The 22,277-nt window shown below is 42.9% G+C and overlaps 1 protein-coding gene across 2 annotated transcripts in view; it reads right to left on the bottom strand.

Moving 5' to 3' along the window:
• Window positions 1-264: 264 nt before the first annotated feature.
• The window catches only part of DLG5 (discs large MAGUK scaffold protein 5), a 143,147-nt gene continuing 121,134 nt past the window's right edge, over window positions 265-22,277 (bottom strand). For both annotated transcript variants that reach the window (XM_054982910.1, XM_054982911.1), the window contains exons 23-33: window positions 20,203-20,336; window positions 19,433-19,597; window positions 18,647-18,830; window positions 16,417-16,565; window positions 14,939-15,109; window positions 13,300-13,496; window positions 11,864-12,007; window positions 10,023-10,150; window positions 7,336-7,445; window positions 5,782-5,891; window positions 265-1,972 (exon numbers count right to left, since the gene is read on the bottom strand). In XM_054982910.1, coding sequence (XP_054838885.1) covers window positions 1,869-1,972; window positions 5,782-5,891; window positions 7,336-7,445; window positions 10,023-10,150; window positions 11,864-12,007; window positions 13,300-13,496; window positions 14,939-15,109; window positions 16,417-16,565; window positions 18,647-18,830; window positions 19,433-19,597; window positions 20,203-20,336 — 1,596 coding nt within the window. In that variant the 3' untranslated portion in view covers window positions 265-1,868. The remainder of the gene's footprint in view (window positions 1,973-5,781; window positions 5,892-7,335; window positions 7,446-10,022; window positions 10,151-11,863; window positions 12,008-13,299; window positions 13,497-14,938; window positions 15,110-16,416; window positions 16,566-18,646; window positions 18,831-19,432; window positions 19,598-20,202; window positions 20,337-22,277) is intronic.

Raw genomic sequence — 22,277 nt, 5'->3', positions numbered from 1 at the left:
GAAGCAAATTTGATTCAGAATGTTTTTCCATACTTAAGTGTTGAACCTACCGTTGCTTTAAATGATAATGTAGTTTGGAGCCTTCTTTTTGCTGAATGTTCATTTTAATATGTGTGTGTGGGGGAGGGGAGGTTACTAGCAAATGCTGCAATCTATACTTTGTAGATTATTGGTAATTTTAGTTCTGAAGCTTATTTTTATAGATTATAGTAATAAACTGAAGAACGGAGGCCGTATTGGAAATCTGCAATATTTACATGCAAGTCAACTTATAGAAATTGACCTTTATTTAAACACAATACTCAGTTTCTTTAACTTTTTGTTTTGATACAAAGTGACTTTTTTAGTACAGAAAAATCCACGTTGCAACAGTACCGATCAGTTTCAAGCGTACCGCTGAAGTCCAACTCTGGCCTCTCTCTTTAAAAAAATATATAACTGCTGTCCCTCAACTTATAAACAGTACTTCAACTAAGCATTTATCAATAGGCTTTCTACATTTTTTTCTTCTCCTTTTCTCTCTCCTGTATTTTGAACTATAAAATAGTATCTGCAAAACAGAGGTTAAAATTTCCAATCATTTTTTGTCTTTGAACAACTGTGCAAGAAGAATCCCTTTTTTAAATTAATGCAAATAAAAGCAAAACTAAAAACTGAAGAATAAAAACAAAAAACCCTTTCTACATAATGAAATGTTAGGAACAGGCATCATAATGCAACGATACTTGAACATTGACAATAAAGTTACAGTACCTACAAAATGTGACATGCAATTTTCTTTTTTAACAAAGGAAAAATAAACACACACTGCTGGAAAATAAGGTTAGAAGTGCAAAGAGAAACATACAATGGAATTTGGTACAGTCAGAAAATAAGTATTGTAACAAAAACGTTTTTAACGTACACTATATTTGTTGACAGTGGCAAAACTAACAGTTATAGGACCACACTAGAGGTTGTCAGATTCCTAAAACTGAGACTGTTCTTCTAATTAAATAAAAATCTCTATGACTACTACACACCAAAGCAACGAAAGTTTCCAATTACACAGGCTACCTACTTAAGGGATAAAATAACACAGTCCAGACCCAGCTATTAACCTGATTTACGGCTTAAACATAGGCCCAGCAACCCAAAATTACTACTCATGAATACACAATGAGCACAGTTTGATCAGAGATACATTATGACGTTAAATATTAGATCCAGGCATAAAAGAAGCCCAGGAACTTTTGACAGACATAGAGCTTGTGATTGTGAATTACGAACAGTGGCCTGACCCATGTTATTTGGAGGAGGGTTACTTCCTCCAGAATTCACTTTCGAAACACGTACCTATGCAAAAAACTCATTCGCCATTTGTGCGAGCATTCTGTCATTAAAAATTTGCCAAAGGACAGAACCACAGCGTGGAAAAGTCAATCTCACTCAGCATGAAGAAACTCCACTCTGGTGTACACTTCTTGTATCAGAAGCAAAGAACAAAACAAAATGAAACAGAAACAAAAACAAAACAAAAAACTTCAAACAGATTGTTAAAAAAAAGAAAATTCAAGTAAACATGAACCTCCAAGTACTTGGGGGGAAATAGATTTTGTAAACGTATCTTAAAGGGTTTCTTTGCTTTGCTTTTTCTATAGCCTCACAAAGTCTCTTTATGGAAAAAAGGAATTCTGTCTTAGTCCATTCATAGAGCAAGAAACTTCTGAGAATTCTTCCAACATAAGGATCGTTGCCTTCCAAGTACACCTTCCACATAATGTCATTTATGTGGCTCTATAATCTGCACCCACCGTAAATGGACCGCCCTACCCTTAACTGTTCGTTTATAATCTGTTGCAGAGTTTCAGCCATTTTATAGCATATGTCTATAAAAGGCCGGCTGGAATCCACAAGACTTTGTTTTGCTCTTGATCCACAGTTGTCATGATCTGAGTGCAAATGGCTGAAAGAGGACCTCCTTGAACAACACCTATAAAAAAGAAGAATCATACAAATCAATTTTTTCCCAAAACAACAACAGAATTTGTATTAAAATCACACTGAAGCAAGAAAGCAGATTCCCCCTTTATTTAATTTATTCCCGTATGTACTTTACCCTCTCTCCAAGGAGCTCGAGATGGTATACATGGGGGGGGGGGGGCATTCTCTTCTAGCCTCCCACCCAGCATGGGTGCAACTGGGTCTTTTTCTCACTTTAATCATTCCTGCTGCTGCTAAGACAAGCCATTGGTCAGCTTTAAAAAACAGCTTTGTCTCTTCAGATTGGGGAATGCTGTATCAAAGACAATGTGCAGTATCACTGGCTCAGGCAGCTTTCCCCTGTGTATGCACACGACCCTCTTTGGATATTTGCACAATGGCCCAGTGAATATATGAATACAGCAACTGTAGCAGCAACTGTATGGACACCATGCACTGAGAACAGGGCCCTTATCTTTGCTGGGAGAACACCTGAAAGTATTTTTTTTATGAATCAACACATCTACTCTCCACAAGTCACCCCTCTGCTGAGCCCATATGGTTTTCCTGCCCACGTACAAGAGAAACAAATCACAGCAGAGATGGAAACATTTGCACTTTCCTGCAAGACCCACATACGTGACTATTAATGCAGGATTAATTGTCACTACTCGATTTCTTTTTTTGAGTTTGCAAGTTTGGCTTTGAACACACACTGAAATTTCTGTGTCAGCAGTTCAAGATCTCAGCAGAACACAGGGAGAAAATGGAGGCCTCTTAACTATGGTAGCTGGACCCTTGGCTAGAAAGACAGGCAGAAGAAGAAGGCAGAAGATACACATAAAGACTTCGTCTGTAGACGGGTTAAGCTAATTTTTTAAAAAGGCAGGAGGAGAAATCAGGCAGGCCGCACTACTCTGACCTCCTAAGACAACAGTTTTGTTACTGAGGCCTCCCAAAAGTTTCCATATTAGATCTAAATATGGTCAGAGGGGCCACATTATAGAGTAATAAACCCTCATGTTTGAGCAGCCAGGCTAAGTTTAGCATAGAGACTCCAGCCATAGCAACAAGCCACTATTTACAAATATTACATCAAGTCGCCAAAGACCAGCCCTTTATGGGTTTAGTTAATAAAACAAACACAGCCGAAATTAGTAATATTTTAGGGTGATAAATTTATGGGATAAAAGAGAGAGCAAATTACATGCCAACAGAATGTGTAATTAAATTCATCATTTAAAAATATATTCAAGGCAGATTCTCGGGGGGAAGACAAAGAATCCCAAAGACATGGGAAAACTGCTGTGAAAATCCTAGTACCCATTCTGGATGTCAAAGCTGAAACAGCACGTTGTAAAAAATAAACCACTGAACCTGATAATGCTGCTGCTGCTGCTGCCCACGCAGAAGAAGATGGCAGTTGCAGACTTCACTGACAGTTTTACAGTCAACAAATTCTTTCAAAAAGATTTGCTGAAAAATGGAACTCTGAACAATCTATAAATAAGAATGAAATCTATGTAATATCTTTGATTAGGGCCAACCAAAATGATACAAAGCATTGTGCAAGCTTTCGAGCTCACCAGAGTTCTTCATCAGGCTGGATATTACAGAATTTTCAAAGATAGAGGGTACAAGGCAGAGGTTTTAAAAATGGATGTTGAATCCCTTGCATTTTTAAGCCATCTCCAGCAGGACTCTGAAGAAATATCCCAAACAATAATAATTTTTCAAACCATTGTGTTAAGTATCTCACAGAGGATGCATGCAAGGTCAGACCTTAACATAATGGCCTGCAAAACCGGCTTTCTACTTCTCTCTTTTAAAATTTTGTAACATACAGCCTAGTGAAGAACTGTGGTCAGCTCAAAAGCTTGTGCTATGTTTTGTGGCACTTTGGTTGGTCCTAATCAAAGGTACTACATGGATTTTATTCTTGATTTTGGATTTTGCCTGAGCCAAGATGGCTAGACCACCCTTTCAAATATGCACAATGCCTGCAAATTATGTGTGTTGCACAGAAATTCAGCCCAGTTGCCGCATTGCTCTACTGTTAACAATACCAACACAGAAAAATAAAAACATTGCAATAGTGCACAAAAAGGACCGACTGGATTCCCACATGGCCTGCTTCTCAATCAGGATTTGTAACACTGCCCCATCCAACTCAGGCCACTTCAATAAGATTTCACCGTCTAAAACACCTTTGGTGCCCAAAGAACATTGATCTCCAAGGCAGTTCAAACAAGAAGACATCCCTTCTTCTCTCTCCCAACTCCTGTAGTAGCTTTACTGCTAACTATTTCACTTCTCTAGCAGCTAGTTAAGTGGACTCTCAGAGATTTAATTTCTATGTACTTCTTCAGTTTGTCCCCCAAGTTCCATGTGGAAGCACAGAATAGTATCAACTGCACGCACTATGCAATGATTGCTACTGTGCATGTGTGAAGGAGCCAGCAATCTCCATTTTCCAGAATTTTCTACAAGGTTCCACCTGTAGCCTGTGCATATGCATCTATGTGCAGAGAAATTAACAAAATCAATAAAGAACAACAACGTTGATTAAGACCATCATCAAACAGAACTCTGGCATGTTTAATGGCAACTGATTCATTAAAACTCTTTCTAAAGTGGAAAAAGAACCCCAGACAAAACGAAATATGTTGGTAGGCAATACAGGGCCCAAGTGAGCATGAATGTTTTTCAAAATGAACTGATGGTCTGTGCATTTGAAGATTAGGAGGTGGAGAAACATGTTTTAGAGGGGAAGAAGATGTAGTTATGTTAAGATTAATTTGGAGTTAAGATATAATATTGTTGGTAAGAGTAAATTTGGAATTAGGGTATAATATGTAATACTTATATATCTTTTCACAGAGAAAATTGGTAATTATTCCTAATTTCTGGGGGGAGGGGGTTGTTTTGGGTAGATACCTGTTTTTCCTTTTTCCTTTCTCTGCTGTCTTTTTATTAATTTGGACAAATTCTTTTAAATAAAATGATATATAAAAAACTCGAAGAGTTCCCAGCTGGATTAACTCTCTAGCAAGCTAGAGCAGATTTTGGCCTCTCTCCAGATGCTTCCAGCTCTCCTCAGAACCAAACGCCCACGGTGAAACCTGTTTCTTCTCTGGGCACGCCACAGCAAGATACCCGGTTCCTCAAAGAATACTCAAAGGTTACAAAACAGTCTTGGGTTGTTGGCCGGTGGCACTTTCTTGAAAACATCAAAAAGCTTGCATAAGAAGGCTGCATTGGTTGTCTTTGGTCATAAGCAAAGAAGTACTACCACTCATTTATTCTTTACTTCATTCATATCCTACTTTTCACCCCTGTGGGGGCCCAAAGATGTATACAACATTTTCCCCATTTTAACTTCATAACAACCCTGTGAGGTAGGCTACACTGAGAGTTTGTGACTGGCCCAAGGTCATCCAGTGATTTTCCATGGCAGAACAGGGAACCAATACACCACACAGGCTGCTGACGCAGAAGCGACTGTGGAAGTGGCTGGCGGTGCAGCCTTGCAACGCCCCAAAGCACTCAAAAGTATCCAGCTTCTGCAGTTATCATGCTAGAACTCTTTGGACACAATGCAGACTGTTCCCACTCAATATCACATATACTGAAAAAGTTATCTGAAATCATAATGTATCTAGTGCTCAAGGAGATTCTATACAAAGTTTCTGGCTGTTGAGGACAAAAATGTTTTAAAGAGTAAAAAAAAAGTTTAGAAATTGTCAAGGGGAACACCAAAGATCCAGCAGCAAACTTTCCAATCTGCTATTGTTTCTTTAACTATAATTAAATACAAACCTGTAAAGTATTTGCCATACTCCTGTTCTATTTTTTGAGCAGTCTCAAATTGTTCTTTGGAATGTTTCTGGGTAACTTTGTCCCGCAGAAAGATCGGGTCTTTTTGCTCCCTGTAAACACACAAAATGGATTTTTAAAAACCCTTAGATTTAAAGGTCTAACTTTTTTTCAGCAGAACTGAGACAATCAACATGAAACTGAACACATTTGCAACAGAGCCTAATTTTCGTAAAGATACAGCCTTATGCAGAGGGCGCCATCTGCTGCACAGCACAGAAAGGTCAATCCTGGTAGATGCTGCAGCACCTGCCAGTTGGGTTGCTACATTTAAGACGTTCTGCAATCTGCAGAAGGAAACCACACAGGGACAAGCCTATCAAATATGGCGAGCAAACAGTTTTGACCCTGCCGTGTTTAGCTGTCCAATTTCCCTTAGTCACGCACTTCACGATCCAATTTTTTTAAAATCCTGAACTGCAAAACAAAGAAAGGATAGAAAGTCATGGAATTGCAGTTGCCCACCCCAACATGCTCTGATACTGGGAATAAGTTTGCCCTCTTCACCAGACCTGAATGTGGATTCAGTCTCACTTCTGTTCCTTACTAGTTCCAGATGAAGATACGACCTTCTGTTTTTAAAAGTCTTCACTCTTTTCTCCTTTTGTCTTTCTTCCTTTCTCGTCATTTCTGCTTTTTGGTTAAGTTTCCTCTTGTCTGAACTTCCATCCACTTATCCAGGGCTTTTTTTCAGCTGGAACGTGGTGGAACGGAGTTCCAGAACCTCTTGAAAATGGTCACATGGCTAGTGGCCCCGACCCCTGATCTCCAGACAGAGGGGAGTTTTAATCTAAACTCCCCTCTGTCTGGAGATCAGGGGGCGGGGCCACCAGCCATGTGACCATTTTCTCCGAGGGCAACCCACTGAGTTCCACTACTTCTTTTCCCAGAAAAAAAGCCCTGCACTTATCATATCTTATTTCACCCTGCAGCTCTCTTTTCTCTGGAACTTCCCCCCTTCCTGAATATATTAAAACAAGAGTTTGATAGTATTCCCACTTCTCCCAAGCTTTTAATAGCCTTTACTTTCCTCCTTGTTGTTCTTTGCACGTCCTTTCCATTTCTTAATCATATCTCACCTTTCTTAAAAATGGAAGCCTGCTGACAGGGCTTGTCCTTTTAAATCGGATTGTTGTACATTACATAGCCCCCTGAGGCGCTCTTCTAAATACTAAATATTATTTCTGTTGTTAACAACCCACAACAGTGCCTGTAGTTCAGTGCATACAGATCTAAAGCCTGCAGTCCTTTGCTGGAAAGAGTCATGCGGTAAGGATCACACTTAATCGGGCAGAGACATAATTTAAAGGTCATGACCAATGACACAAAACAATTGCAGGACCATTTTCTTTTTAAAAAATGAAACAACCCCCCCCCCCAGGCTCTATAAGGGAGAATAAAGATTTGTGGGTGCACAAACCCATCACTGAGGGCTTCAACTGCTTCTTTAAAAAAAGCAGGAGGGGGAAACGTCTAAAACTCCCGTTTCACACTTACTTGATCTGCTTGGCATTTTTGTAGCGAATGAAGACAACAATTGGGTAGATGTGAATGCTGTGGAGCCGTTCAATAGCATGAGGAGCAATATCCAAGAGACAGTGACAATCCTAATAAGAAAACAAAAGCAACACGTATGTGTTGAGTATCCAAAGCATTTCACAGACAATCTCAGTAATCATAACACACACAGAAGATAGGCAGGTTACCATCATTCTCATATTGCAACGTAATTCTCAGAAGTTACTTATAACTAGTTAACAGCTGTAGTCCTTTAGCTATCCTAGTGTACGCCACTTGCCGCCACAAGAATGATTTTCTTCTTTTCTGTTCTCTGTGCCAGATCCCTTTTCAAGTATCCCACTACTTCTATTGATACTCAAATGTTTTCTTCTCTTGATGCAGCAGCGCATCAATCTGTTCTTTTCCCTCCCATTCTCCACGATTCTCCTTGCTTCTTTTTCTGTTCAGATACCTTATTCCCCTGCGAACCCCAATTTATACCTCCCTGGCAATGCATGCTCTCTCTTCCATGGTGCTGCTGTACCCCTGGACTGCTTTGTTTCCCAGCATCCTGCTGGCTGCTTCTGCCGCTGCATTTAAATGCCTGTTAAAAACCAGGGATGCTCAATCACCTGCTGGTTTGGCTCACATGCTGCTCGCAGATGAGCAAATCTTCAGAGCAGAATGTTCAGCACACCGGCTGTGTCCGAACAGCTTGGACTCTCATCTTTTGGAGGTTTTAAAGCAGAAATCTGTCAGCAAAGCTGATCGTATGACTCAGTATGAACTTAGGCAGAGCGTGAGAGAGAGAGGAGGAAGGAAGGAACTACTGCTCAGCTTTCATGGTCCCTTCTTATGCACCCTGGGTAATGCCGATCACCACTTTGGGGTCAGGGAGGAATTTTCCTCCAGGCCATATTGGCCAGGGATCCTGAAGGTTTTTTGCCTTTATCTGGGCATTCAACGGGGGTCACTGGGAAAGTTGGGAGCTGTGAATTTCCTGCATAGTGGACTAGATGACCTTTGTGGTCCCTTCCAAATTTATGTTTCTATGATTGTAACATGTTACTCTCTGGACAAAAGATGCCTGAGCATACATGACTTATACACGTCTGCCCATTCCCAGTGGTGGAAAATCTACTTTTTAAAATGTATTCCCTTAACACCTCAGCTGTCTCTCCAACAGGAATCCAAAGTGGCTTGCATCATACCCCTCTCCTCCATTTTAACCTCACAATACCCCTGCAATGTATTTTTTTAAGGCCGAAGGTGAAAAGAGCGGAACCATCCCCTACACTACCCACCCCAAACTGTTCTGCTTCAAATATTCCTCCCCTCCAACCAGCTCAATTCCAGTATGGGTGCTGTCCTGGAAGAATCTACAACAAAATCACATGGAGAAAAATTGGGCCCCTCTTACCTGGGTGCCCCTTTTGATGTAAGAAGCAGAACCTAAAAGCAAGCATGTGCATTTTAGAGGTCAATAGGGCAGGAATGGGAACAAACATGGCTGCCCCTATCACATCCAGTTTGGGCTTTAGGTTGTGAGCTAGAGGGCAGGGCCAGTCTCTCTTCTGTTTTTCTTCTACATGCAGTTGCTGCCGGCACTCTCAAAATAAGCAACTGAGGTTACCCTTGAGGAGGGATCTGAAGGCCTGGGAGGGGGACACAAATGGGGGGGAGCTTCCCCCTAAGTATTGTTTTCCAATAGAAAAATTGATAATTGGGGAGCATGGGGGGAAAAAACTCGAATGAAGTATTTCCTCTTTTGGAACGAGCCTTTCCAGACAGGGTTTTACTCACTAAGTAGTATGAAGATTTTTATGGAAGATAATCTAGAGCATTAGAGAATGCCAATTGCTATGTGTACTGTAGAGACGTGCACAAAGTATTTCCAAGGATATGCTTATTCTTAAAATGTGACTAATTTTAGTAAAAATTAGTATACCATAATGAGTACAATACACTATGGAATAGTTCAGTGTTTTCAATGTTACAAAGTTTTGGACAAAGGTCCAAAAATGCTGCTAACCCTTCAAAAACACAAAAACAACAAAATTTCTGTTTTCTATTTTCAACACTTACCTTTCTCGACTTCTCAGATAGCAAAAACTAAAACTGATACGCTAAGAGAACCCACTTCCCCTCTCTAGTTTTGCCTATATTTGCAATTTTGTTTGAAGAAAACAAAGACATTTATACTTTTTAGTTTTTACAAACATGCTATGTTACATAGAGTGTGCTGTATATTTATTGTAATAGCAGTAAAAAAAGTTTAGATTTGATAGGAAAATAATTATTGCATATATTTGAATTTCTCCCAATGGTTCAGTTTCTTTTGCCATTGGGGAAACACCCAGCTTTTTCAGGGTTTCAAAATTTCTAGAAGTTTTACATCTCCGTCCTTGAACAAAGACTTCTCAGTTCATACCTGACCTTTTTAGCTACTACAGGTAAATTCAGCTTTAGATGTAAACAATACAGATGAAGGGAAGTTATACGGAACTCGTTTTCTATTTGTATACCTTTTATACCCTGGCTCTCCCCACATATAGTTCAAAACAGCTTATAAAAGGCTCCTGGGGCAGCCTCTCATCTAAGACATTTGCAGAATCTGTATAGTCCCCTTTTTCCTGGGAGAGAAAAATTCCCAAGGATAAAAGCTACCCGAAAAAGAGATGCACCTTCTCTGTTATCTCCTTTATTGAGGCAACAGTCGTCACATCGAAGTGTCCGCTCCTACGCTTATAGTCTATGAATAGGCAATCTTTCACACCCCGCTCAATGGCTTGCTGAGAAGCTTTCATCACCTCTGTTGAAGAAGAACAAAAACAAACAACTGTTTATTCATTTTTAACCAGAAAATTTTAATTTAGAAAGAAGATGGTATATGCATATGTTTCTCACCCCTTACGTGCAAAAGAACATTATAGTTTAAACCATTAAATGCAATTATTTGGCTGTAGGGACTTTAGAAAAAAAAGCTTAACCAGATTATGCTCCTTGCTGCAAAACCGTAATAACACCGTTTGCTTGCTCTCCAGAATAAGGAGAGAAATGTGGCTTGTTGTAGGGAGAGGCAGCAGTGCTGATGTCACCCCCCCCACACACCTTTTTTCCATGCAGGGTTGTGAAGAGGGTCATAGGGAAAGCTAGGAGCCTCTTGCAGCAGCTCACGTTCTGGCTCTGAAGTGTAACAGAGCCTTGCGGCAGCAAAAGACAACTCTGGTGTTTTTTTTAAACCATATTTTTAGATAAATGTATGTTTTTGTTTGCTAGATATGATTTTTCAGATTTGTTATTTTCATATGTTTTTAAACTGGTGGCCCCAATGAGGACAGAAAGGCAGGGGATAAAGGTTTTAAAAATACATAAATAAGCACCTCTGTGCTGCCTACTATAGCTACAGGGCAGAACTCCTCCAAAGGAATAAAGTAACAGAGAAAGGTTCCAAAAATTCGCTGGAAGGAGCTAAAAAAGCATCCTATCCAGGGCTTTTTTTCAGCTGGAACGTGGTGGAACGGAGTTCCGGAACCTCTTGAAAACGGTCACATGGCTGGTGGCCCCGCCCCCTGATCTCCAGACAGAGGGGAGTTTAGATTGCCCTCTGCGCCGCTCAGCAGCGTGGAGGGCAATCTAAACTCCCCTCTGTCTGGAGATAAGGGGGCGGGGCCACCAGCCATGTGACCATTTTCTCCAAAGGCAACCCACTGAGTTCCACCACCTCTTTTCCCAGAAAAAAAGCCCTGATCCTATCCAACTGGTGCCTATGGTCCCAGGATGAAAACTGTTTCCAGCTGAAAACAGCTGATATGATATGGGAGGAAAGGGGAGATGGAAGGAAAGGAACTCAGAGGAAGTTCCTCTCTCTCCAAGAGAATAGACAGGCGTTCAAGCAACCACTTCGGCCTTATTATACTAGTAGGAGAATAAAGTGTCAAAGAGATGGTAGACAGATCTACCTCTTCAGACTGCTGGTGAAAAGAATCACATTTTTGAATGTTTTCCTGTAGAAAATTAGGCACAGAAGAGATATATCTAGGCTGGAATCTCTCTGAGATAGAAGCTCTCTTTCCAACATGTTAATTTTCCTTTTGCATATCCAAAAATTATATCCCTGCTTGCGGTCTGAAGCAGCGCAGTCCAATTCTACCATCTCAGGATTCTACCATCTAATTTTCCTAGATATATAAGATCAAGCCTCAAACAGAGTAAGAGATGGGGAGAATCAGGACCATCAGGGGCTAAAGAATTCCAGAACTATTGGTGCAGCTTGGGGCGGGTGGGGGAGAAATCTGAAGAGCCAAAAACGTGCCCAAGGAGCAAAGGAGTACAAGGTAACAGGTGTACATTTTTCTTTTCATATATTGCAATCAGAGAGCTGGAAAAATATGGTGTCCCCAGAACAGGAAATGCTTATCCTGGGAAAAGATCGTGGGCAACACATCCATAATGACCATGTTCCCACTGCCCCATCTCGATGAACCTTCGTGGCCGAACTACGTTCCAGCACTGACATACTTACCAAGAGGACACCTGCAAAATTTTCCTGGCGATTCCTTTACTAGCATGTCCTTCACCGCATCAAGCAATGGCCCTAGAATAAGCACAGGCCTCGGAGACGTGCAATCCACTTTCTGGACTCTCTGATAAGCTAAGCTTATTGCATCTGGAAAGAGGAAGACAGCTGACATTCAGTTCTAACATTTTAAGAAGCCAAGGATAGGTGACAGCGTATCTGTTCTAGGCTTTGTACCTGAGGGTTGGAAAACTGACTTTGAATTGTGTGACGGTATAAAATGTTTTTTTAAAAATAAATAAAACTGCAAACAAATATTGGGAGTGGACCCTATCTGTATTCTACCACTCCACTGAACTAAGTGTGAAGGTTTCCTCCAGCCTATGGAGACTTCCTCCAGATTAAGTAGGAGGAAGAGCCACATGTTGGAGGAAAGCCTCCTTGGACTACGGTTGGCTCTACCTCATTATAATTTTGGAAAGTAACGAGCTATTTTATATCCTGTGACCCCGAAATCTTTGTTTCTTGGCATAGGAAAAAAATATTTGGAATGAGCAAATAAATGATTTTGTTAGGCATACTAGGACTATGTTCAACCTTTTTCGTAAAGATCTGCTTTTAAAACAGGTATTTTTAACCAGGTATTCCACTAATGGCCCTGACCTGGATGGCCCAGGCAAGCCCGATCTTGTCAGTTCTCAGAAGCTAAGCAGGATTGGCACTGGTTAGTAACTGGATGAAAGCTCTCCAGTGAAGATCAGGGTTGCAGAGGCACGCAATGGCAAACCACTTCTGTTAGTCTCTTGCCTTGAAAACCCCAGCAGGGGTCGCCATAAGTCAGCTACGACTTGATAGTACTCTCCACATTCCACTCACGATATCTTCCACACACAGGGCACATGATGACTCTTTCTAAAGTCTGTTTCCCTGAATGTTTACAGTATGAAGAAACATACTACTCTCCTGGGGCACAATCCACTGGGAACTTCTGCACAAACCAGTCATGTAAGAGAACACTGTCTCACATCAACAGACATGGTACAGAAGCTCCCCCAGGATTTTGTTCAGTGTCTTTAAAAAACTTTTTTAAAAAAGATCAGTGAAAATAAGTCACAGAATTTTCAGGGCATCTTTGTAACCACATTATTATGGATCTAAGTATGGTTTGTATAAGTATTATGATCTAGGAAATGAAAACACCATCTGAAAATGAGAATTGACAAGGAAACATACTTCAAAATGTAGCCAAGAAGCAGCATGACTAAATATTCCCTCTGTTCAGAGAGGGAAAGTAGCAGATCAAGAAGAATACATACATAGAGAATTTGGGTACCACAAAACACCAGTTTTCTCAAGCCCCAAGTAGCAGAGCCTTTCTTTACCAAAACATGAATAATATAATTTTTCTGCATATTAACTTAACAATAACAAGAGTCACTTGCCATCCAAGAAAGGAATGGAGTCTGTGCTGATGGTATCAAGTGCCTGCAAATCTTTCCCATCTTTAGACCCACTGCGTTTGTGTTTATGTTTCCTCCTAAAGAACGACCTCCGAGCTGCTGCTGACGACGTCTTCGTGGAACTGTTCTCATCTTTAGCCTCGGACATGCTGTGCTTCCGATAGAACTCCTGCTCCATCCTATAAGGAAATTGGTTAGGTAACTGGCTTCAAACTGAAATGGAACAGAGATGCTTTTTAAACCTAAGCTTGAGAGAAGACTTGCCATGAAGACACCCAAGGGCTGCCTGGTAAGGCCCAACTTGACCGGAGACCACTGTGTGTTACAAATTGCATTAGAATTGATCTGTTGCTTGGTGCATGGGCCAAGTAACAGGCCTACAGGCCACACTACAATCTGAAGAACCTTAGTATTCATAAGAATACTATCCAAGCAAAAGATCAGTACTAGCCAGGGCTTTTTTTCAGCAGGAACGCGGTGGAACGGAGGGCAATCTAAACTCCCCTCTGTCTGGAGATCAGGGGGTGGAGCGGCGCGGAGGACAATCTAAACTCCCCTCTGTCTGGAGATCAGGGGGTGGGGCCCCTCTGTCTGGAGATCAGGGGGTGGGGCGGCGCGGAGGGCAATCTAAACTCCCCTCTGTCTGGAGATCAGGGGGTGGGGCCCCTCTGTCTGGAGATCAGGGGATGGGGCGGCGCGGAGGGCAATCTAAACTCCCCTCTGTTTGGAGATCAGGGGGTGGGGCCACCGGCCATGTGACCATTTTCTCCAAGGGCAACCCACTGAGTTCCACCACCTCTTTTCCCAGAAAAAAGTCCTGGTACTAGTAGACAAGCATCCCTGAAAAACTCATCGCTACTCTCTCTCCTTGCAACAAGCTCCTCCAGAGGGACACACTTACTGGGAGCCCATTCTCAATTAATTCAGGATGTCAGTGAGGCTCTACAGTCCTGACCTGTGATTCCTATGAACAGACTCTGTACACGAAAAGGTACCCAGGATTCTAGAAAATGTTCTGAGGCCACACCACAGTGAAGTGTATAAGAAATAAGAAGGTGAGAATCAAAAAACATATAAAGATGGCCACCATTAACAGGGGATATATTTCTCCCACTGAATGCTTGTGATCCCTTGTTACATCAAGGTATTACTGTGGCACTGGCAACCACTTCTGCCCCTTGCTCTTGAGCTCCTAGTTACCAATGCAAAAGCAAGAGTTAATTTAGTGGAGGAAAGAATGGAGCGTAGTGCCTTTCTGTGTGTCAACGCAAGGACCAAAATTAAATAGGGATGTCACCCCTGTCTCAGAATGCCACAGCATGACCACAACAAGTCATTTAGGCTACTATGTAAAGCAAAAGCCTTTCCATTTTTAGGAGGTGGGTGACTACCAGCGGCACTAAAAATGGCCTGATGGAATAGCTTGTTTAATTGGGTGTTATTACAAACATGCTGCTTCTCACAAAGTTACTCTTCTGGGGAACTTAATCCTCCTTGTTGTCAATCACAATAGCTTTGAAGAGGGAACTGCGTGGCTTTTATTCACCCTTTCAGAGTTCATCTCAACTGCCCACTTTTAGAATTGGTAAAAATGCAATCAATATAGTGGAGATGTAATTACATGTATTTGCTGGGGATCTGTCCTCTTTCCAGCTTCTGAGCGCTCTCGTCTAGCTGCCATGCCATCCAGCAACCGAAGTTCCCTTGTGGTAGAGTGTCATCAACATACAAAATGTCATCTTTTTTAAAGCTCAAATCCTGTTCTACTTCTGCAAGCCGGTCATAAAGTGCCCTGTAAAGACAAATGAACAGAACTGGTTATTTTACGTCAGGAACTCCAGAATTCGACGAGCAATCTGCTGGACTGAGGACTCGAACTTGGCCCAGCAAGCTATCAGGATGGCAGGTGCTCAAGCATCAAAGCCCTCCACAGGTACAAAAGCATACACATTGGCCCTCAGACTGCAAGGCAATATGGACTCTCTGAACTAGACAATACTGGGAACAACCACCGTTTAGAAGTATGATCCACCATCCTCACATGCATCTGATGTCATGTAATAACACTTAATATTTAGATGTTTAATAATTTTTATATAGTTCTCTTCACCTATCCTTTACGAGCATTATGTTGAGTAACCATTATAGGCAACCATGTAAAGGAGGGATATCTGAAATATTACAGACTTCTGTAAGGTTGGGGAAACATATTTTGTTTCATTTCTTTAAAGAACCATATCACTCTCTTCCTGTACTGAATAAGTGCTTAAGGAATTTTGAGGCAGGGTGGCAGGCACTACTACAAAATGGCTGCAACAGGAGGTGGAGCTAAGCACAAGATGGTTGCCACAGTAGGCAGAGCCAAGCATCTCCTCCACTGCTGTGATGCTCCCTGGCTCCCACCACCTCAGAGTTGTTCTGCAGGTCCTGTTTATAGGATCCTCCTCAAGTAAGCAGTGAGGAAGGTCCATGAGAACAGCCCCCTTGCTGCGTAAAGGCAGCCAGTCACTGGTCCTGCCCTCACAATAGCCCCACCTACTTTTCAAAAGCACATGGTGGACACTTGGGGAGGTCCCCGTGGGTGCCATGTTGGGGAACTCTGTCTTATTCACTCATATTTACCACTCCTGTGGAAAGGTGATCAATACTATTGTCATTTTAGAGGCTGTGGGATCATCCAAGGCCACTCAGAGGGTCCTGGATTTGAAATCCTGCCACAGCAGTTCACTAGCCACATCCTTGCAGTAGCTACATCATGCTTAGGAAAACTGTTTTGTTTACTGGGCACATAATCCTCAATTGTCAGCATGCTAGGACATTGGGAGGGGGCGGGCGGGTTCTCTTGATATATGCATGAATTAGCATTTATTAATTGTACCATTAAGTGACAACCAACCACCAAAGATTAAACCACTGCGAACAGAACATTCATACGCTATCATCAAGTCAACCACAACATGTTTCAGCAGAGCTCACTAACTCATTCCATTGCACATTTAGAAGGGCTGAAAAATTAAAGGATGTTCAGACCTGGGTAATCCTAGCCCTTAAGTTTCTGGTGAGTCGAATCCTGGTTTGCTTAATGAACTTTGAAAATACCTGACGTAGAACCCATCTCCAGGTAACTCTTTGATCTTGTTGAACTCTTGTATTCTGTATTGGGCTTTTATTCTAACGCTTTCTCCTGGCTTCAGCATTTCAAGATAAGCTTCCTCTGCAGTTCTATTCCGCATGTCAACAGAGGCATACTGTTAACCAAATGGAGAGAAACAAAAGGACAGATGTTGCATCAAGTGTAAAGCAACAAATGACAGAAATTTTGGTTAAGTGGCCCCAGCTTCTGAAAGCTGATACACACTGATTTTAAGAATTAAAATTTTATGCATGCTTAATTCTTACACCAAAAGAGTTTGCTTTTCAAATGTGCAAAAGAATGGATCATCCATGTTCCTACACGAGAGCTTTCTCAGATGAAAGCAGGGAAGTCCGGAGTAGGAACTCCTGAAAGTGTATAAATCTGCAGCATTCCTGCACCGGGAGTGATCGGAACAAAACGTAAACGAATTTCCTGCCCCTAAGAATGACAAATCCACAGCAGCAGAGAAGCATGCCGAGGACACTCCCATCGTGTTGGATATCTGGGGCTCACAAGAACCTTCCATCATTTGCTGCAGCACTTCAGCTGGTTGGGGATTTCTGAAACAGACAACTTCATTTCTGGTTGCAAACATTTAAATGGCCATCAAGTTTATTTGGAGGTATCCGCTTCTAAAAAGCTGCCCTCTGACTTCGCCCAGCTGGGATCAGGAGCAAAGGAGGTGGCAATGCCCATCCCCTCTTCAGCCAGCTGGGATCAGGAGCAAAGGAGGTGGCAATGCCCACCCCCTCTTCACCCAGCTGGGATCAGGAGCAAAGTAGGTGGCAATGCCCATCCCCTCTTCACCCAGCTGGGATCAGGAGCAAAGTAGGTGGCAATGCCCATCCCCCTCTTCACCCAGCTGGGATCAGGAGCAAAGTAGGTGGCAATGCCCATCCCCTCTTCACCCAGCTGGGATCAGGAGCAAAGTAGGTGGCAATGCCCACCCCCCTCTTCACCCAGCTGGGATCAGGAGCAAAGGAGGTGGCAATGCCCATCCCCTCTTCACCCAGCTGGGATCAGGAGCAAAGTAGGTGGCAATGCCCACCCCCTCTTCACCCAGCTGGGATCAGGAGCAAAGTAGGTGGCAATGCCCATCCCCTCTTCACCCAGCTGGGATCAGGAGCAAAGTAGGTGGCAATGCCCACCCCCTCTTCACCCAGCTGGGATCAGGAGCAAAGGAGGTGGCAATGCCCACCCCCTCTTCAGCCAGCTGGGATCAGGAGCAAAGGAGGTGGCAATGCCCACCCCCTCTTCACCCAGCTGGGATCAGGAACAAAGTAGGTGGCAATGCCCACCCCCTCTTCACCCAGCTGGGATCAGGAGCAAAGGAGGTGGCAATGCCCACCCCCTCTTCACCCAGCTGGGATCAGGAGCAAAGGAGGTGGCAATGCCCACCCCCTCTTCACCCAGCTGGGATCAGGAGCAAAGGAGGTGGCAATGCCCACCCCCTCTTCACCCAGCTGGGATCAGGAGCAAAGGAGGTGGCAATGCCCATCCCCTCTTCACCCAGCTGGGATCAGGAGCAAAGTAGGTGGCAATGCCCACCCCCTCTTCACCCAGCTGGGATCAGGAGCAAAGGAGGTGGCAATGCCCATCTCCTCTTCACCCAGCTGGGATCAGGAGTGGAGCAGGTGGCAATTCTGAATTCTGAATAGTTATTTTTCGTGTATATATTTGGTATCCTCAAGTCAAATCACACACCTCTACCTGAAAGCGAATTAGACATTTGTACACCAAAAGCTGCTACATCCTGTTCAGCCTTTCCAATAGTGGGTCAGGGAGAAAGAGCACAAAAGGAAAAGAAACTTCCTTTGACCCAATACACACAACCTGCTCTCGACAACACATGCCCAACTCAGATAAACACCTCTTCAAAGTAAGTATCTCAGGTGTCCCTTTTAAGCCCACTCCCAAATGTTCTTGCAACCAAAGGGAAGTAGCATGACCCAGCTCTGAAATTTACCCAGCCCAACAACAGTCTTGAAAAAAAAAGTTAGAAAAAAAAGAATCATGCTATTATGCAAGCAACCCTGAAATTCACACAAAATAAACAGAAATTCCAGAAGATGCCCCTCGCCACAAGAATCTGAAAATATTTACTTCCTTATACCCTCATTGTGTTTTGGGTCCACAAGTTCTGAAGGGAATTACATTATCATAGCCTACCTTCAATTCACATCTACTGCTCACCTCAAGAATCATGTCTCCTAGCACCAGTCCTTCAGGCCCTTTGGCAGGGCTGTCTTCTTCAAGATCAGACACAAATATTCCATACAGGTTCCCACCACAGATCTGGATTCCAAGTTCCGCTTGGGACTTCTTGACAATAACAGTTCTAGGTTCAGGGGTCTTCTTACTTGTGTCCATGGAATTCCTTTCAAGAGCAACAAACAAAAAAGACCCAAGGTGTGGGGCCTTATATTACAGGCTGATCCCCTCAACAGCCAGTTAGTCTCCAACGGACATCCCATTGCCAATTCATGGCTCAGGGAAGGGGAGAGATTCAAAGGAAGTCTGAAGTATATTACTGGTGAATCCTTAACTGCACAAAAATAAAGCATCTCTTTCCCCTACTCCCAACTCCCTCTTCTGCAGCTCTGGACATCAAATTCTAGAGGATTACCCAGAGCAAATACAGGACCCAAAGACAAAGATTCTGTCTGGGCTTCCCCTTACACTGGTCAGAGCCAGCCCTCACATGACAAGAAATCATACAACTTTCTCAGCTTCATCGGTTCCCTGGAATTTTGTCTCCTCTGGTTCCTGCTCTTATTTATTTATTCTAGCATTTATATGTTGCCTTTCCACTCAAACAGGGTCCTCCAAGGCAGCAACCCTTTCGGCTGCCCTGAATTTGGACATACGGAAAGGGCTTTGTGCGTCCCACAACTCCCCACAGCTATCTGAAGCTAGCGATTTACCTGACAAGTCCCAATTTAAAAAACGAGAGCAGAGCAACACAGGGAGTCCGCCTACCTTATGGAATTGCGAGGACTGGTTGTGGGAGTGGTCTGTTTGGATGGGGGTGTCATTGTCCCTTCATCCTGCTCGCTCACAGTATCAATTACTGAGTGGCTGTCAGGGGTGGCAGCTCCACTGCCTTGTGGAGTGGAATTGCTGCTCACAGGTTCTAGGCGGGAACTCAAAGGAGAAAATAAAAATGCACCGTGTTAAAATGCAAAGTGTGATATATCCAAAAACACTTCAGCCATCTCCTGAGTTAACTGAGATTTCAAGAATAAACTGGATCAGAGTTTTAAATCAAGCTTATCTGCTACCAGCTCCCCAACCCAGCCCAAATGAAGGCCATTCCAAGTTGCAGTGGGTCTCTGCTTAAGGTAGCTGCAGCATCAGGCAGAGACCGAGGAAGTCTCCCTTCCATCCCAAGGCAAATATGAGAGTGGAACTACAAGTGACAAAAGGCACAGGATGGACACTTGCCAGCTTCCCTCAAGTTTTGATGGGAAATGTAGGCAGCTTGGCGGAATGTTGGACAAGTGACAGTTGAAAAGTCCATTGGACAGCAGTCAGAGAGCCAAGCTGCAAGACTAGGATGCCTACATTTCCCATCAAAACCTGAGGGAAGCTGACAAGTGTCCAACCTGTGCCTTTTGTCACTTGTAGTTCCGCTCTCAGTTTCTCGCCTGTACTTCCATTGGTTGAAAGAAACCACAGTAAAGCATAACTCAGCTGATCCGTTGAAATACACACAACACAGACCTGGAAATAGTCTAAAAGAATCTTACCTGGAACGTGAGTGATTACCGAGCTGGAACATGTGTGGATTATACTGTGCCAGAATAGTTATGGTATCACACTGCTGTCCAATTATCAGCCGAGCCTGCTGTTCCGTAGCATTCCGCAGGTTTATCCCATTGAACTGCGGCGGCGGGGGGGGGGGGGGGGGGGGCGGGGAGTCAGAGACATATACTCAGCAGCACATTTTCACTGATGGAATCAGTATAGATTTTTCCATTTAATCCCATATTGCTTCCTACAATTTGATATACCAGAGATCCAATAAATCATGGGATAAGGTGGACAGGGCTGATGCTACTCGTTTTATATTATTTATCTCCTTGAAGAAAATCGATGCTATCAAAATTTGATGATTTAACTTGACTACTGTTACTGTGTAAGTGGATAACTTACTGTCCCTCTTGAAGTGGCGCATTCTGAAAAGCTTTTAAAGATAGTGAAACATATTTCACTGGTTCAGCACTTGACACATGAAGAAACAGTTTCAGCACATAGATGAATCATTTCAAATGTGAAAAATGGAATTTTTAAAAAACTGATGGGGTTGAATCATCATTAAGTTGTAAGAAACTTAATTTTTTTAAGAAACTTTAAAGCACAGGGAGGTTATATGAAACTGACAGATAACAGCTGTGATCTAAATGGGCATTTCACCTCTATTCAAGGTACTGGCAATCACATACAAAGCCCTTCACAACTTGGACCTTCGTAGCTGCATGACTACCTCTCCACCTGTCATGATCTGGCTGTGCCAGGAAGGCCTAGCAAGGCCTCAGAAGCCTGTTAGCAGTGGGAGTAGGTCTGCCTATAATTCCCAAGACCCACTGGGCCGTTTTGACACCCTTTTTGGCCAATCAGAAAACAGGAGGCTGGTGCTATATAAGTCTGGGAGGAAAAAAGCCTGTGTTCTTTCTCCCCGAGAGCAGCAGGCCAGAGGAGGTTTCTGCTAGGGGGAGAGGCCCTCATCCAGATATGGTGAGAAGGCAGGCCTGGCAGACAGAGGGACAGTGAGTTCAGTCGCGCTAGGGCCTTTTGTTTATTTTGCTTTCACCCATCCATTGTTGCTAATGCACCTTGTTTGTTATTAACTGACCTCCTTGTAAATAAACATTTTTGTTTGTTGTTACTCTGCTGGGTCCTCATGCCTGTTTATTGGCGAAGCTATGGAGGTCATAAGGGTTGGGAGGGTACTCTGGGCCTTCCCAAGGGACCCTAAATCCCAGATTGGTGGCAGCGTAAGGTGGCTCACCCTACCTGAGGCATGACACCACCTATGACAATTTTGCCACCCTGCAGATGGGCAAGATCAAAACTGCCCATGCATGTGCCTTCTCTGTAGCGGCTCCCACTCTGTGGAACAGCCTCCCTAAGGAGGTCAGGAAGGCTCCAGTCTCCTTGCGTTCCACAAACAGAATTGTTCAGGAGAGCATTTTTATAAAAGAAATAGGGATATATCATCATAACAGACTAGCCCAGGAAAATTCAGTGTTTCTACTGATGTAATACCATGTTCTGCATTGTTTAACACGTCATGTTTAATACCTCTGCTTTGTTCCATATGAAATTTCCAGAGTTCCTACTCCGATTACACTGCTTATTATACGTTATCAATCTATTGATTGTACTGATTCATACTGTGTAATCTGCCTTGAGTCCCAGTGAGAAAAGAGGACTATAAATAACATAAATATATATATATATTTATTTTTGTAAATTTACAGATAAATAATCCTACAAATATTCTGTATATTTCTTAAACACAGATATGTTTTAAAGATGGGGAAAGAGAACTGCGTTTCTCAGGGCCAAGCTACAAGAGATGAATTACACGAGGAGGAGCATGTGAACAGAGTCGCAATGTTAGCCGGGAAGCTGAGTTCTAGAAGAGACTGGAAGGCTTTGTCGATTTCCCCTCTCTACAGAGCCAGGGAGATCTCTGCTCAGAGGGTTTGTTAATTTCCTCTTTGCCTCTGGAAGGCTCTGTCAGTTTCACCTCCCCTTCTAAGAGGCGAAGAGGAAATAAACAAACCTTCTGATCTCTCTGGCTCTGTAGAGAGGGGAA

Source organism: Eublepharis macularius, chromosome 6, assembly GCF_028583425.1.
Source record: "Eublepharis macularius isolate TG4126 chromosome 6, MPM_Emac_v1.0, whole genome shotgun sequence".
Taxonomy (NCBI): Eukaryota; Metazoa; Chordata; class Lepidosauria; order Squamata; family Eublepharidae; genus Eublepharis; species Eublepharis macularius.
Note: the sequence above shows the minus strand (reverse complement) of the source record. Positions and strands in the feature narration are given on the sequence as shown.